At 41.6% G+C, this 16,703-nt stretch overlaps 1 protein-coding gene across 1 annotated transcript in view; it reads right to left on the reverse strand.

The window, feature by feature from the left end:
• The window catches only part of PLGRKT (plasminogen receptor with a C-terminal lysine), a 59,748-nt gene extending 43,309 nt beyond the window's left edge, over positions 1-16,439 (reverse strand). The window contains exons 1-3 of the mRNA XM_032307625.1: positions 16,353-16,439; positions 15,201-15,328; positions 13,092-13,178 (exon numbers count right to left, since the gene is read on the reverse strand). Of these exons, the coding sequence (XP_032163516.1) occupies positions 13,092-13,172 (81 nt within the window). The 5' untranslated portion in view covers positions 13,173-13,178; positions 15,201-15,328; positions 16,353-16,439. The remainder of the gene's footprint in view (positions 1-13,091; positions 13,179-15,200; positions 15,329-16,352) is intronic.
• Positions 16,440-16,703: the final 264 nt, after the last annotated feature.

A 16,703-nucleotide genomic window follows, 5' to 3' on the forward strand; every position in this document is an offset into this window, starting at 1 on the left:
GACTGATGAATCGCTGATCTCTACCTCTGAAACTAATAATACATTATATGTTAATTAATTCAATTTAAATATTAAAAAAGAAAAAGAAAGAAGAACTATTTTCCTCTCAATTACTCTGTTTCTTCAGGACAGTGCTTACTCATTACCTTCTTAAATTTATGCTGACTCCTGAGCCATGTTCCACATACATTACAAGTAAATTAGTATTTAGTGAACTAATATTAAACTGGGATTTTTTTTTTCCTTTGTTCAGAAATTTCCTGGGGGAGGGGGAAAGCAAGAACCCTAAAATACCATATGAGCAAAAGGAATGAAAAAGAACCATTTGTTTTTGTACTAAGGTGGGCACAGGAATACATTTGATGTTCTCTGGATTAGGTTGCAGGAACTTTTCAGGAATGACTTACCTTCTGCCATGGCTCTAGAAGAGAAACCTGTAAATATCTGTGTCTCACTGCTGAGCTTGCTCAGTGGGATGAGGAGTGCCTGTGAAGGCTGTGGGGCTGTGGGGTTCCCTATCAGGATTGATTATTTAAAGTGCTGAACACCTTGCAAGACAGAGGTGAAAGGGAACTAGAAAAGCATATGCCTGACTGCAGAACTGAAGTTATAGAGAAGGGGAAAGATAAAAAATGATGAAAGAGGGGCGCCTGGGTGGCTCAGTGGGTTAAGCCTCTGCCTTCGGCTCAGGTCATGATCTCAGGGTCCTGGGATCAAGCCCCACATCCAGCTCTCTGCTCAGCGGGGAGCCTGCTTCCCCCTCTCTCTGTGCCTGCCTCTCTGCCTACCTGTGATCTCTCTCTCTCTGTCAAATAAATCTTTAAAAAAAAATGATGAAGAATGAAAAATGGAGAATGAAATTAGAGATGGAATAAAGAATGAAGTAGTGACTGTGAGCACATAAGAGAGAGGAAAGAAGATAAATGAGAAAGAAGGGAGCATTTCTGAGCATCTCTTCTAGCATACAGGATAGTAGTTGGGTATCTTTCTCCCCATCATAGTGATGAAGCTGAGGTTCAGAGAACCTACACTCTTTATCCAAGGTCATAAAACCAGGAAGTGATGGAGCCACTGTTGGCCCTCCATGTGTCTTCCCCTGGTGCCTTTGATTTTCCCAGTGCATACAAGGAGAGTAAATCCACAGTCCTTAGCAGACATATCCTGGCCAGTAGGCAGCAGTCTGGGCTTAGTTTTCTTTTCTAGATTTCCAATTGTGCCACCAGAAGTTCTGCCATTCTCTGTCTTCCTACTCTTCAGTCTTGCACATTTCAGAGTAAGAATGTCCTGCCAGCATATGCACTGCTAACAGAGTCCCTTGCCAAACAGGCAAGGAATTTAACTGAAAGATTATTTTTATAATAATTTACAGTAAATTTTGTAATTTAACTTTAATGTCTCCTTTTTTTTTTTTTAAACAAAAACCCACTTTACTTTAGACTGTAATTCATTTATAAACTCCTGAAAGACATAAAAATAGACTCTAATAAAGGGAAAAACATACTCAGTTCTTGGGTAGAATGACTCAACAGTTCTTCCTAAGTAAATTTATAAATGCATGCAATCCTAATTTTAAAAAATCAACAAACTATTTTATAGAGTTGGACAAGTTGATACCAACTTTTTTATGAAAATGAAAATATGTAATAAACATTGAAAAAATAAACTACAAGGATATATCAGCTGAAGCAGGCATTAAAACATACTATAAAGAATCTAAAGTTACAATAGTAAGATACTAATACTTGAATAGACAAATTGGCCACTGGAATCGCATGTCCAGAGACAGCATTGAGTATATGCAGAAGCTCAGTGAACTCAAATCACTAGAAGAGGGGCGGGTACAGATGGACTTTCCTTTTCTTTCAAATTTTCGGATTGCTTATTCTAGCTCTGTGAAAAATGTTTTTGGTATTTTGATAGGGATTTCATTAAATGTGTGAATTGCTTTGGGGAATACAGACATTTTAACAATATTGGTTCTTCCAATCCATGAGCATGGAATGTCTTTCCATTTCTTTGTATCATCTTTAATTTCTTTGATCAGTGTTTTATAGTTTTCAGAGTACAGGTCTTTCTTTGGTTTTTGGTTTATACCTGGGTATCTTATTATTTTGGGTACAATTGTAAATGGGATCGATTTCTGGATTTCTCTTTCTGCTGCTTCATTATTGGTGTATAGAAATGCAACAGATTTCTCTATGTTCATTTTGTATCTTCCAACTTTACTGAATTTGTTCATCAGTTCTAGCAGTTTTTTGGTGGAGTCTTTGGGTTTTCTATATAGAGTACCATGTCCTCTGCAAATATTGAAAATTTTCTTTTTTCCTTGCAGATTTGGATAGCTTTTATTTCTTTAAGTTGTCTAACTGCCCTCTCGATTGTTTCCTGTACTATGTTAAATAAAAGTGGTGAGAGTAAACATCTCAGTCTTATTGAGGGAGGAAAAGAAAAACAAAAGCTTTCTGATGGTCTGTAATGGCATTCATTGGTCTCATTGAAGTTTGCAAACAAACCTAAAACCAGTGTGTCCCCTTTAGAGGATAGATTATAGGAAGGGTCCTAGAAGAACTAGGCAGCAACTTGGTGACTTGACCTTTCTTTGTCATTTGTTTACCTTTGTAGAAGTAAGTGCCTGAGGGACCAAAGACCTTATTGTTTCACTTCCATTTCCTGTCACTCCTGCCATTCCTGAATATGGGCAGTATGTAGGAAATCATAACTATTTTCACTAACTCCTCTAAGTGATTTTAGATGTATTAATATTTTACCCCACATTTAAAAAGACTTGCTGGACATTTTTAGAAGCCTCAGTTAACAGGGGGGCCTGGGTGGCTCAGTGGGTTAAAGCCTCTGCCTTCAGCTCAGGTCATGATCCCAGGGTCCTGGGGTCAAGCCCCGCATTGGGCTCTCTGCTCAGCAGGGAGCCTATTTCTTCCTCTCTCTCTGCCTGCCTCTCTGCCTCCTTGTTATTTCTGTCTGTCAAATAAATAAATAAATCTTTTTTTTTTTTTTTTTTTTTATTTATTTGACAGAGAGAAATCACAAGTAGATGGAGAGGCAGGCAGAGAGAGAGAGAGGGAAGCAGGCTCCCTGCTGAGCAGAGAGCCTGATGCGGGACCCGATCTCAGGACCCTGAGATCATGACCTGAGCCGAAGGCAGCGGCTTAAACCACTGAGCCACCCAGGCGCCCCTAAATAAATAAATCTTTTAAAAAAAAAAAGTCAGTTAACATATTGTATTCTTTGTATTTACTGAATTCTTCATAATGTTGTTAAATTATTTCTATCCATTTCAATTTTAATAGAAAAAGCCAGACACCTGGGTGGCTCAGTGGGTTAAGCCGCTGCCTTCGGCTCAGGTCATGATCTCAGGGTCCTGGGATCGAGTCCCGCATCGGGCTCTCTGCTCAGCAGGGAGCCTGCTTCCCTCTCTCTCTCTCTGCCTGCCTCTCCGACTACTTGTGATTTCTCTCTGTCAAATAAATAAATAAAATCTTAAAAAAAAAAAAAAAAAAGAAAAAGCCACTAAAAGTTTCCCACCATCTTGAACCTCAGGTACTTAAAGACCTCTAAAAAGGTCAAGATGCTCTTTTCAGAGGACCTGAACCCTGAGTCAGTTACATATTTAGCATGTGACCCATAATCTTTACTGTGCAGTGTCTAACTTCTTTATGTTTATTAAGAATGAGCTTGGGCTGAGATAACTGGATCTCCACATGCAAAAGAGTAAAGTTGAACCTTTACTTCATACCGTATATAAAAACGAACTCAAAATGGATCAAAAACCTAAATATAAAAGCTAAAATTATAAAACTCCTAGAAGAAAACATAGGGGGAAATCTTTATGATTTTGGATTTGACAATGGTTTCTCAATATGACACCTAAAATATAACCAACAAAAGAAAAAATGAATTGGACTTCATAAATATTAAAAACTTGTATGTGTGAAAGAACACTGGGAGAGTGTAGGAAGACAATCCACATAATGGGAGAAAATATTGGCAAATCTTATGTTTGATAAAGATCTAGTGTCTATCATACCTGAGCAACTCCTGCAACTCAAAAACAAAAATAGAAACAACCCAATTTAAAAATAAGCAGGACTAGACTTTTCTCCAAAGAAGATAACATGAATGGCCAACAAATACATGAAAAAATATTATTAGTTAGGGAAATTAAGGTCAAAACCACAGTGAGGGATGCCTGGGTGGCTCAGTCTGTTAAGCGTCTGCCTTTGGCTCAGATCATGATCCCTGGGTCCTGGGATCAAGTCCTGTGTCAGGCTTCTTGCTCAGTGGGGAGCCTGCTTCTCCCTCTGCCTGCTGCTCCCTGCTTGTGTGATCTCTTGCTCTCTTTCTCTCTATGACAATTAAATAAATTAAATCTTAAACACACACACACACACACACACACACACACACAATGAGAAACAACTTCAAATCCACTACAATGGGTAAATTTTTTTTAAAAAGGAAGATAATGTGTATTGGCAAAGATGTGGAAAAATAGTAACACCCATACATTGTGGTAAGAATGGAAGATGGTACAGCCACCATGGGAGACATTTTTGTGGTTCCTCAATAAGTTAAACATAAAATTAAGTGATCTAGCAGTTCTACTCCTAGGTATATACTCAAAAGAACTGAAAATCAAGTGTTCAAATAAAAATTTACAAGAATCATCATAGCAGCACTATTCACAATTGCCAAAAGTGGAAATCTTAATGTTCATTAACAGATGAATGGACAAACAAAATGTGATATATCTATACAATGGAATGTTGTTTAGTCATAAATAAGAATGAATACTGATTCATGCCAGACGCAAAAATACACTGTATGATTCCATTTATATGAAATGTTCAGAACAGGCAAATCCATACAGACAGAAAGCAGATTAATGGTTTCCAGGAACTGGGGATGATGGGGAGTAACTGCTTAATGGCCACGGGGTTTCCTTTTGATGAAAATGTTACGGAATTAAATAGTGTTGATGGTTGCACAACATTGTAAATGTCACTGAATTGTACACTTCAAGATGATGAATTTTCTAGTATGTGTTTTTTACCACAATATAAATAAACCTCAGAAGAATGATTATGAGTAAGGGACATAGGGAGTCTAAGAGCAGGTAGCAGGGATGGGGACTGGACAGAAGGGATTTTCAGAGGGTTAAGGTGAAGACTTTTAAATCCAAGTTCCCCCACTGTTGGTGAGCTTGTGTTGACATGCTGCCTCTTTTATTCAAGGCACTTTCTGGTCACTTCTGGTTCTAGAGACAACTCCACTTGCTCATCTTTCTACATACAGATGGGGTGGCTGCTTTCCTCCTTTCTTCACTACCTGCTTTTTATTTTGGGTTCCTTGTTGCTGCAAGACTCACTACAGGGCAGACACTGTACTCTCTTGCTTGCCTCAGAACATTAAGCCCTTCCTATTTCCAGATGTTGGTACAGCTTTCACCTCAAAGAAACAGATGAGAGGACATAGGAAAGACAGATTGTTGGGAGTTAGAGAGGTTTAAACGATTTCAAAAAGTTCTCACAATAATTATTTGCTGTTTTAATTTTTATATATTTGAAAAAGCATGTATTGAGTACCCATTATTTTTTGTTGTAGAAATAAGCCTATCACAGCCCATGCTGGTTTATAGACAAATTACTATAAATTTAGTGGCTTAAAACAACACAGATTACTACTGGACATCAGAAGTCTGACACAGTCTAAAAACTAGGTGTCTGGCAAGGCTACATTCCTTTCTGAGACTCTGGGGGAGAATCTGTTTCCTAGCATTTCCCAGTTTCTAGAGGTCATCTGCATTCCTTGGCTGGTTCTCTTTCTCCATCTTAAAAGCCAGCAATATCACCCCTCTCACTTTTTTTTTTTTTTTAAAGATTTTACTTATTTATTTGACAGAGATCACAAGTAGGTGGAGAGGCAAGCAGAGAGAGAGGAGGAAGTGGGCTCCCTGCTGAGCAGAGAGATTTATTTCATTTATTTTTGAGAGAGAGAGAAGGAAGTGGAGGTAGGGGCAGAAGGAGAGGGAGAGTCAAGAGAAAATGCTCAAGCAGACTCCCTACTGAGCATGGAGGGCTTGATCCCAGGACCCTGAGATCATGACCTGAGCAGAAACCATGAGTCAGCCCCTTAACCAACTGAGACACTCGGTTAAAAAAAAAAAATAACTCCAGGGGCACCTGGGTGGTTCAGCCGAGTGGCCAACTCTTCATCTCATCTCAGATCTCCATTTCAGTGTCCTGAGTTCAAACCCTGCACTGGGCTTCATGCTAGCCGTACAGCCTATTTAAAAAAAATATTTTAAACTCTAGTATACTTAACATAGTGTTATGTTAGTTTTAGGTATACAATATAGTGATTCAACAATGTTAGTTTTATGTGTAAAACAATTTAGTTTTAGGTGTACAATATAGTGATTCAACAATTCTATACATTACTCAGTGCTCATCAGAAGGGTATCTTAATCCCTTTCACCTAATTCACCCATCCCCACCACCACCCCTCTGGTAACCCTCAATTTTTTCTCTATAGTTAAGAGCCTTTTTTGTTGTGGTTTCTCTTTTTTTGTCTTTGCTTATTTGTTTTGTTTCTTAAATTACACATATGAGTGAAGTCATACGGTATTTATATCTCTTTTTTCTCTTTACTTAACACTTTCAAGAACTTGTGTGTTTAGACTGGGTTCACATGGATAATCAAGGATAATTTTCCCATCTCCAGGTCTGCTCCCTTAATCATATCTGCAAGGTCCATTCTGCCACATTAGGTTACATATTCACAAGTTCCAGGATTAGGCTGTGGACATCTTTAGGGGGCCAGTGTTCTGCCTACCATATATATCCATATCCATACAAACATTTGGTTATTGCAGCATAATGCAACCTCTTCCCACTAAACTAGATGAGAAGTTCCTTGAATACAGAGCCTGTACCTCATACATTTCTGGGTCCTGCTTAGCATATAGCACATTATTTTGTGTGTATTAAATAACTATATTTTTCTGGTTCGTAACTGTCATTTCCTTAACACCAAACTCTAACAATAGACATACAGGTCAAAGGATGGCATTCCTGTATTTTTTAAATCTTTAGTTTGTTGCCTGTACACAGTAAACAGTGAAAAAGGTACCTGACTCATCTTTACATGGACTATATCTGCTTTGCCTACACAGCAGTAGAGCACAGCATGGACCTCTGGAATCTTCCTTCATTCTTTCTGCTTTCCACTTCCAATTGCCATCCTATTGTTTAACATCGAAATGCTTTACTGGCCACTCAGGTGATATAAAATTAGTTTAGGTATGCCATCTAATGGGATTTTAAGGAAGTATTCATTTTTTACTGAGTGATACTTAGTTTACTGAGTATAGCCATCCGTCTACAATCCTCAGTAACAGGTGAAACAAAGCAATGGGAAACTGAAGTTTGCTAATGATTTGAAAACATCATTATAACTAGTAGTGTGAATCCTTTCCAGCTCAACTTGAACCAAAGTTGTTCATAAAAAAAACTTTCTGATTTGAAGCTTTTTATGAATTTTTTTTAATCAGACTCCTATGACTGATTTAATTTCATGGCTAACTTACTTAAATTGAAAAAGTTATTTGGTTCCATCTTCAATATGCATTATATTAAATCCCTGCCAATTATTAATTATAATTATGTAGCATCATAGAAAAAGAAAAGGCAGAGGTCTCAAGCTAGGTTGTGCATCACTGTCCCCGGGAGAGATTAGAACAATAACAACATGCCTGACCATTAAGAGATCTAACTGGTCTGAATGGGACTAAAATCCCAAGGCTCCCAGGTGAATAGAATGTAAAGCCAGCTAGGAACCTGGACATAGCTGAATATCTAATTTGGGTCCTTTTCCCTGAATGAAAAAAAGAACCCAATAATATGGGATTATTGAGTTATGATTTCTTTTTTTACCAAAAAAATAAAAATAAAAAGTAGAACTAAGAAAAAGCCATTGGGGAAAGGATTCTAGTCATTAGGTTTTTCTTTACTATAAGTTTTGTTTTATTCTATTTACCCCTTTGGTTGAGATGCCCTATTTTGGAAAGGAGCCAAAAGATATACTATCATGAGCTGAAGGCATTAGTATATATGGTGTTTCAACTGGGATTTTAAAAAATCTTTTAAAGAAGTCGCAAGGGCATGTAATCTTCTATTCCAGTGGCTCATTCCTTACATTTGCTGAGTCCTTCTCAGTCCCAGGAGCTCTGGGATATGAGATCAATTCCAGGTCAGCTTTAGCAGTCTGGGTTCATTCAACATGTAGGATGGAAAATACCTATCAGTAGCTTCAGGGGTATTGTGATCATTGGTGCTCCTTTTATTATGCCTCAAAACTTATAAATATATTCTTCAGTATGTATCAAATGTTTTGTGATATTTCCACCTGATCTTCCAAAATTTCCACAGATTATTTTTCTCTCTGGGCTGTTCTAGTTAGGATCAGAACTTAAGTAGCTTTAGGGTTGGAAAGCTGCTTCAGCCATGTTGATCTATATCTTCTTTGTCATCTTTTGTTAAAATTAGAAGATAAATAATAAGGTTTATCCTGATCAACAAGGAAAAACTAATCTTAGCCAAACACATGTTGGGAGAATCAATCTGTGTGGGCCAGGAGTAACCGGTACTTTTTACTGGGTGAGCCAAGGATACAGGCTCTGACTGCTGTTTACATGGGCCATTTCTCAGAATTATGTTTGCAGTAAGGAACCTGAGAGATGAAGTAACATGTCTTCCCTAAGAGCAACCTAGATGACCACTCATGGCTAAAGTAGTAGATAATGAACATACACTCAGGCTGCTTGAAGTGTTGTATCAAGTCTTCCACCAGTATCTGTGAAGCAGCAAAGGACTAAATTGTTAACCTGCCAGTTGGGTAAAATCACAGAGCCTACCAGTCTGAGTAACAAGGAAGAGATACTGACAGAGACGTGGCATTCTGAAAGCCAAAGGACATTCTGAAAGGGACCTCATTGGTTGGGTTATTAGATATGAAAAGACTCTGAGATCTGGTAGGAAATAGTCTCACCCAGATGGTGGTAAGAATGGGAAGGAATAGGAAGGTCTCTCACTGTCTAGTAGGTTAAATGGCGCTGAACAACAAAAGGTAGAATTCAAATAAGCTGCCCCCGGGGGTGCTGTGATTGTGGCCTGTTGTCCTGCGGAGTGGGAGAGGGAAAGACTGTTACCCAGAAGATGGGGCGCAAGTCCCACAGCCCTGCCAAAAGGCCTGGCAGTGTGGCTGTAGCTGAAGGGAGGCCCTTTGAAATGGAGAAGAAATGCAAAGCCTTGCTTACTGGCCCTCAGCTACTCTCTCCTCCCAACTTAGTTGCTTTAGGGAGGAAGGTTAGGGGTGCTGAAGAACTTCATTCAGAGAAGAGAGAGGAGGAATTCAAATGTTTATAGCTCTGTTGGATACAGGTGCCCAAGTACACTTGGTCCTATGTGGGGAGGGTGAACTCAGCACCAGGATGGCTTTAAGAGCTGAGGGTGCAAGGCCGAGCAATGACCCAGTAGAGGCTAAAGAATGAGGGCCCTGAAACCAGTGCCCTCCAGCAACCAGGGGTGTGCCGGGGAGGAAGCAGCATCAATTCTGGAATGAGGAGCCAAAGGGCAAAAGGCTGTCCTTGTCCCTTTGCATTCCCCATCATCTGCAGCTGTGAGACAGTATCGTCTCTTTAACTTCGGAGATAACCTCAGCTAGGACAACTGTTTAACCCCTGTGGTAAATTCTTTGGTCTGTGTTCCCATAGAGGGAAAAAAAGCATTGGAATTCAACTGATAAGAGTTTGAGCAACATTTGCAGTAAGAAAGGGAAATGAAAGTGACCCTTGAGCCGATTCAGGATACTGCAGTTATGTCCCCTGCATATAAATGTATAATGAAATTGATGTGTTACTTGCTTATATTGTAAATATTCATAGTAATAAGGAGACATTCTCTCATTCAGGGATTCCCTGACCCCTTCCAGGTGGTCTATTAGAAACAATATAGAGTCCCAAGGAGAAAAAGAGAAAATCACAGCCAATCACCATCTGCAAATACAGGCACCAAATACCTCGTAGTTTCTGGGGCTGCTACAACAAAGCACACCACAAATTAGGTGGCTTAACAACAGAAATTTATTGTCTCCGTGCCAGAGGCTAGAAGTCCAAAATTAAGGTGTCAGCAGGGTTGGTTCCTTTCCAGGGCTGTGTCAGGATCTGTTCCACACCTCTCTCCTTGCCTCATAAATAGCTGCCTCATAGCCCCACAGCATTCTCTCTGTAGGCATGCCTCTGTGTCCAAAGCTCCCCATTTTATGAGGACAGCAGTCCTATATTGGATTAGCGCTCATCCTAATGACTTCATTTTAACTTGACTGACTCCATAAAGACTCTCTCTCCAAATATATCATTCTGAGATAGCAGGGGTTAGGCCTTTAACTTAATTAAGAATAGTGGGAAGGACACACAGTTCAACCCACAGCAGACTCCTTTCAAAAAGGGGAGGCAGCTATTGGCTACAACTGAGCTCTTGTTAAAAATGAATATCTGACCCATGGAGTCTTGTGGCTTTCCAGCCTCAACCCCATCTTGGGATGGGTCAACTAGGACATGACAATTATAAGGAAAGGGCCTGTTTGCTGGTCAAATAAAGACATATTTGAGGGTATGACTGGCCTGGCCCTACTGTCAACTCAGTTTTGCATAAAGGAGTAGCAGCTGCCCCTTTGGGAAAATCTTCATCTCCTACTCTGCCACATGAAGTAGAGCTACTGGCTTAATAGGGCCCTTGGATCCACAGAGATTCTCCCACATGCATGGGCCTGGATTACCTTTGGTTCAGCTAAGCTGAAAACTGACGGTGCCGATAGTGCTCCTGCTCGTTTGAACTCAGCACTAGCTATAGTGGTCACTGCGATCAATGGACCGAAATCAAGGCTGTTATCAAAGCTCTGGTCAGCTGCACTGAGGGGCAGGTTGTTGGAAGGGGTAGCTGTACATGGGCCCTGAATGTCCCCACACATTCTTGCTGAGTAGGCCAAGAATGCAAGGCCCAGACTGTTCTTCACAGGCCATTTGTCTGGGATGTGTTTACAGTGAATGACCTTCAGGGATAAGGTCAAGTCCTCCCCCAACTCTTCCAGCTCACTAACCACTATAAAAGCAGTAGATTCCCCAAGCCCAGTGTTCCTCAAATGTGCCATACACCCACTGAGTGCACAGCACCCATTTAAGTCCATCTTAATCACCTCTGTGAGACTTGAGGGACATAGGGATACTCCCACCAACCTCTTGATCGTGTTGCTCATGTGCTAGGAGTAATGAAGTCCTTTGTCTCTGACGGAAGTATCTCCTGTATTCTGCCAGCGTCCAGGAAACAGCAACAGGCTAATTAACAAGCTTGCAGGTGGGATACAATCCCAGGCCTTCACATATTCTGACTTCACTGATGTAAAAGTCTGTAGTTTCCAAAGGCCCTGGATAAGGGTTCTCTGGGTGTATGACATTCTTGGCTGGCGTGTATGCCTAATGTTTGGTCCTCCCCTATGTCATTCTGCTCTGTTACAACACTTCAGTTCCCAATCTTTAAATTGTTCCATTCTCCCAAAAGAAATCATTATCCTGCAGAAGACACTCTTCATAGCAATAATAACAGTAGCAACAACTAATACTTTTAAAGTGAGAGACACTGTCCTAAAGACTTGAGGCATTGTTCTGTACTCTATACATTGTATACATTGTTCTGTATACTCCCTGTACACTACCGTTATTACTCTTCAAAACAGCCCTCTGAAGCGGATACTGTCATCTCCAGTTGACAGACTAGTAAGGCCCACATCATACTGTCAGCGAGGGGTAGAGATGGGATTCAAACCTAGTTAGTCTGCCTTTAGTCCTTACTATTAATCATTCGTCATACTGCCTCACAGTAGGATCTTTTACTCCCAGGGCCATAATGAACCCCAAAGGTCAAGAGATCTTCATTTGAAATCTTGGGAAAATAATTTTAGTCAAACTTTTAACACTTGACTATGACATCCAACAATTTAAAATCCTTTTTGACAACTGATATTAGGCAATCAGACAATCATCTACTTTGCTTTGATCTTTTCTATCTAGCCTATGTATAAACCCAGTGTCAAGTTTTTACCCTGTATATTAATTTCCTATTGTCCCTATAACAAATTATCAACGTTAGTGGCTTAAAACAACATAAATTTATTATCTTATAGTTCTGCAGTCAGAAATCCAAAGTGGGTGGCTGGTGAGATTGTATTCCTTCTCTCAACTCTAAGAGAGAATCCACACCCTTTCCTTTTCCAGCTCCTAGAGGCTATCTGAATTCCTTTGCCCTTCCTTAGATCTTCAAAGCCAACAGTGTATACATCTTCAAACCTTTCTTTCACTCTGACTTTGACCCTCCTGCCACCCTGTATCCTTTATAAGGACCTTTGTGATTACCTTGAGCCCATCCAGATAATCTAGGATAACCCAGGATCTTCCCTATCAAAAACTCCTTAACTTAATCACATTGCAAAGTCCCTTTTGCTATGTAAGGCAAGGTGTTCACAGAGGATTAGGTTGCAGATATGTGGTGAGGGGAGCGGCCTCATTCTACCTGCCCTACACTCTAAGCAGGTATGTCTTACTTCAGGATGGAGATTTTTAAAAAGTATCTGGATTGAAGATCTAAACACACCCATTCACCAGATAATTAATAGTGCATTTCATCTTGATCCTAAGGATAGAGCCCCAAGAATATTTTACCTTTTTTTTTTTTAATTTTTTTATTTATTCATTTGACAGACAGAGATCACAAGTAGGCAGCGAGGGAGGCAGAGAGAGAGGAAGGGAAGCAGGCTCCCTGCTGAGCAGAGAGCCCTACGAGGGGCTCCATCCCAGGACCCTGGGATCACCACCCGAGCCAAAGGCAGAAGCTTAACCCACTGAGCCACCCAGGCGCCCCAATATTTTACCTTTTGAGGTCAAAGAGAACAGTACTTCTGGAGTACATGTCGCAGAAACTTTAACCACTGTAACAACATAAAAGCTTAATTATTTGAAAATGTACCTGGAGTCGAGCATTCATAAGCATAAACTCCTGTTGGTTTTTCATGTTTTCACTCATGGATTTTGAAAATATAAATCCCATCTTGACCTAAAATGTGAAAAAGCAAAGAGGCGTAAAACAATATAGTTCATGTATATCCTCATATGCTCTGCTTTGAGCTACTGTAAGCTTATAACAATGTAAAAAAAAAAAAAAAAAAAAAGACAGATTTCCCAGGAACATGGTGTAGATTATAGTTCTTGCTTCTAACTAGCTGTCTGATCTTTGGCAAATATAACCAGCCTGCTCAACATTTGCTCACCTAAGACCAGGGGACTAAACTTAGACAAATTCCAAAATCTTCTCCCGCCCTATAGCCATACAGCTCCATGTTTCTGATTTTTCTTCCCACTGTAAATCTTAAAGAACTGAATGCTTACAAACGAACAAAGAGACCACTCTTTTCTGTGAGCGACAGGGTGGACACCATCCATTCTCTGACGTCCTGTATTGGGTGACAGAAACTTTGCTTCTGAGAAGGGGTGATTCAGAAGATGCATTGTACTCCTTGAGGAGAGATTTCTCTGTGCTCCTTGAATTTGTGTTTTAGGGAGTTTCAGGTGTCTCAAGGTCACTATGTCAGTACTCTTGCTGTAATCCCTGCCTCTCTCCTACAGTACCCCTTATTCTGTCACACACTGCTAATATCCCTTAGTTTTCCTCTTCTGGCTTCACCTTTGTTCTCTTCAGGCTACTGCCGAAGTTTCTCAAGAGGGGAAGAACAAAATGATACTTAAATGTCCTGAGAAAAGCAATTTTTAAATGAATACATGGCATTGCCTGTCTTATTTATCTTACTCAAGAAGTTCTTGGGGCACCTGGGTGGCTCAGTGGGTTAAGCCTCTGGCCTTTGGCTCAGGTCATGAGCTCAGGGTCCTGGGATCAAGCACCGCATCGGGCTCTCTGCTCAGCGGCGAGCCTGCTTCCTCTTCTCTCTCTGCCTGCCTCTCTGCCTACTTGTGATCTCTGTTAAATAAATAAAATCTTAAAAGAAAAAAAAGTTCTTAAGTGAGCCATCACTTCTAGGGGGCCCAAATTTCAATTTTTTGTTCTTAATCCAATTGGATAGTTACAGAAGGCTTTCAGTTAGTTGTTAATTTTACTTTCAGAAGACTGCAAAACTCAGGGATGTTACAGCTGCTCTAGGTCCAGTAATATTGCTGGTTTTCTTTGATAAGCTACTCAGAAGGGTTGTGAACCTTAGGTCTGAGTAGTCAGTCTCAATGCTTTCTACCCCAAATTCACACTCTTCTGTGAGAAACCCAGCAGAGCTTCTATTTTTCCCTATCATCAGGAAGTAGTAGCTTCTGGTTAACTGGGGGCGGGAGGGCATTTCATGCCAGGCAGGTAGAATGTGTTATCCTTGCTACTCTGGCTCCACGTGAGTGGGAACTGCAAGCCATCCTTCAGCGTCTTCCCTGTATTATGGCCAAGGTTGCATCTTCGAAAGATAGGAACCTCTGAGCCAGAGTCAGCCTCAATGATGGACACAGGAAACTAAACTGTACAGAACAGGCAGGTCATGAGGTTTCCCTGTCCCTCTGCCACTCCCCCACTCCATCCTCTCTGTCCAGAGAGTTAGAGGCCACCCCATGAGGACAGGGAGACCTTACAGAAGTTCTTTCCTTTCTGCAGACTTTGACACACAGCCCCCCGCCCACACACACACGTCAGCTGACTCCAACAGCAGACCAGAACTTGCTTGAAGGAAGGAGCAATGTTTTCCATCTGGACAGTCCCCATAACGTCTTTTTCCCATAAATGTTTGCATAGAGTATGACTGGTACAAGAGAAACCTAGCTCAGGTCACTTTCCATTCCTTTTTTTTTTTTTTTTTTCTCTGTACATAGGAGTAGATGATTGAATTTTTCCATATGTTTTAAACATTATAAAGGAAACAACTGTCCTCTAATCCTACTCCTACACATACACACCATATATCACAGAACTATGTCTCTTATAGGGCTCCTGTTTATAAAGGGGTGGGACCTCTCCTGAAGTGGAGAGATGGTCCTCATGTCAGCCCTCTAGGGAAGAGAAACTATCTGGAAGCTTAGGGTGTAGACTTACCTAGTTTTGGACCTTGGTTTCTTGGGTCTGGATGGTATTTTGGATGTGTTAGAGAATACTCCCAAGGGTTAAAGGTAGAATCCAAGCAGGTTGAAGAACTTCCCTGTTTTCCTCAACAGAAGCCACACCTGAAAGTGAGTGTACAACACCTTGTGAACTATGCGCTGGGGTTCAGTATTGTCAACTTCCCTCTCCATTCACATCCTAACAAAGCCATTTTGCAAAGTCTAGGAGGTTCCTTAGGACGCCCAGAATACTCTCAGCTTTCTCTCTATGAAATCAAGCAAGAGTGATCTTGTAATAGGGATAATTTTGAATTCACTCAATTGAATAAGGTTAAGTCCTTCAAAAATCCCAGTACTTTATCATTGGTGACAAATGTTTCACTATTTACAACTAAGATACCAGTATGTCTCAGAGGGCTTAGAGTACTGATTTGGTCTCTTCTGCCTTCATTTTTCCTTTGCTTATTCCTGAGACCTCAGAAAGGGCTCTTTGATGCTCCAGCCCCTTTCCTCCGTGCCAGAGTTTACAATGGGAAGGGCTGTTTCTGAGGAGTGCAGGGGCAGCAAGCTCCAGGCAGCCTTCCTCCAGTCACCCTGGGAATGAGGATTTGATTTTACTTATTGAAAAAGAGAGAGACAGAGAGAGAGAGAGAGATAAGTTCATGACCCATGACCTCTTGTCATCCACATGTTTGTGCTGATTCATTTCCTGATCAAATAACACAGTACACACATTTATGACTGGTGGCATAATTTCATTGGGTTTCTGGTCTTTTTTACATTCCATTAATCTGGGCCACTTCCCCAAAGTATTCCAGCTCAGAACCACCCCACAGCTTCCGGGAGGTTTTCCCTAGTGTAGACCCATTGTTGTAACTCGGGGATTTCCTGCAGTCCTGAGATTATTTCCGTTAATAATGCCCTGCCTACTTTCCCCCAACTGCGTTACATCGATAGGGGAGGGGCCAGGAGTCCTTCCCAGCGGTCTTCGAAAGCGAGGCTGGAGATACAGGTCAGCCCTGGGGGCGGGAGGGGAGCCAACTGGAGGTGCGCCCGAGGAGGGGGCCAGCGCGGCCCGGCGGCCCGGCGGCCCGGCCTCCCCACCCCAGCTCTCGGAATGCGGGCTGTGCGACCGGCGCTCACTCACTGGGCAGCAGGTGGCGGAGGTGCGCAGAGACCGTACTCGCTGCAAAGGCCTGCAGACCCCGGGGGTCCCTTGGATCGTGACCGGACCGGGACTCGCCGGGCGGAGCCTCGGGCGGGACTAGACGGCCTTGACAGCGACGCCGAAGCTCGGCCAATCAGGGCAGCGCTTGCTTCCTTAAAGGGGCCGCTCGCCCGACTGAGGCCGCGTGTGTGCTTTGCGGCCGGCCGGGCGCGGGGACTGCAGAGGCAGATTCGAACCAACAGCGGCTCAGCTGTCAGATTTCGAGGGGACGAAGAGGAAGCAGGATGAAAATCTCACATAACGGCCTCACGGAGGTCCCTGAGTTACCCG

The sequence above is a fragment of the Mustela erminea genome, chromosome 12 (assembly GCF_009829155.1).
Source record: "Mustela erminea isolate mMusErm1 chromosome 12, mMusErm1.Pri, whole genome shotgun sequence".
In the NCBI taxonomy this organism is placed as follows: Eukaryota; Metazoa; Chordata; class Mammalia; order Carnivora; family Mustelidae; genus Mustela; species Mustela erminea.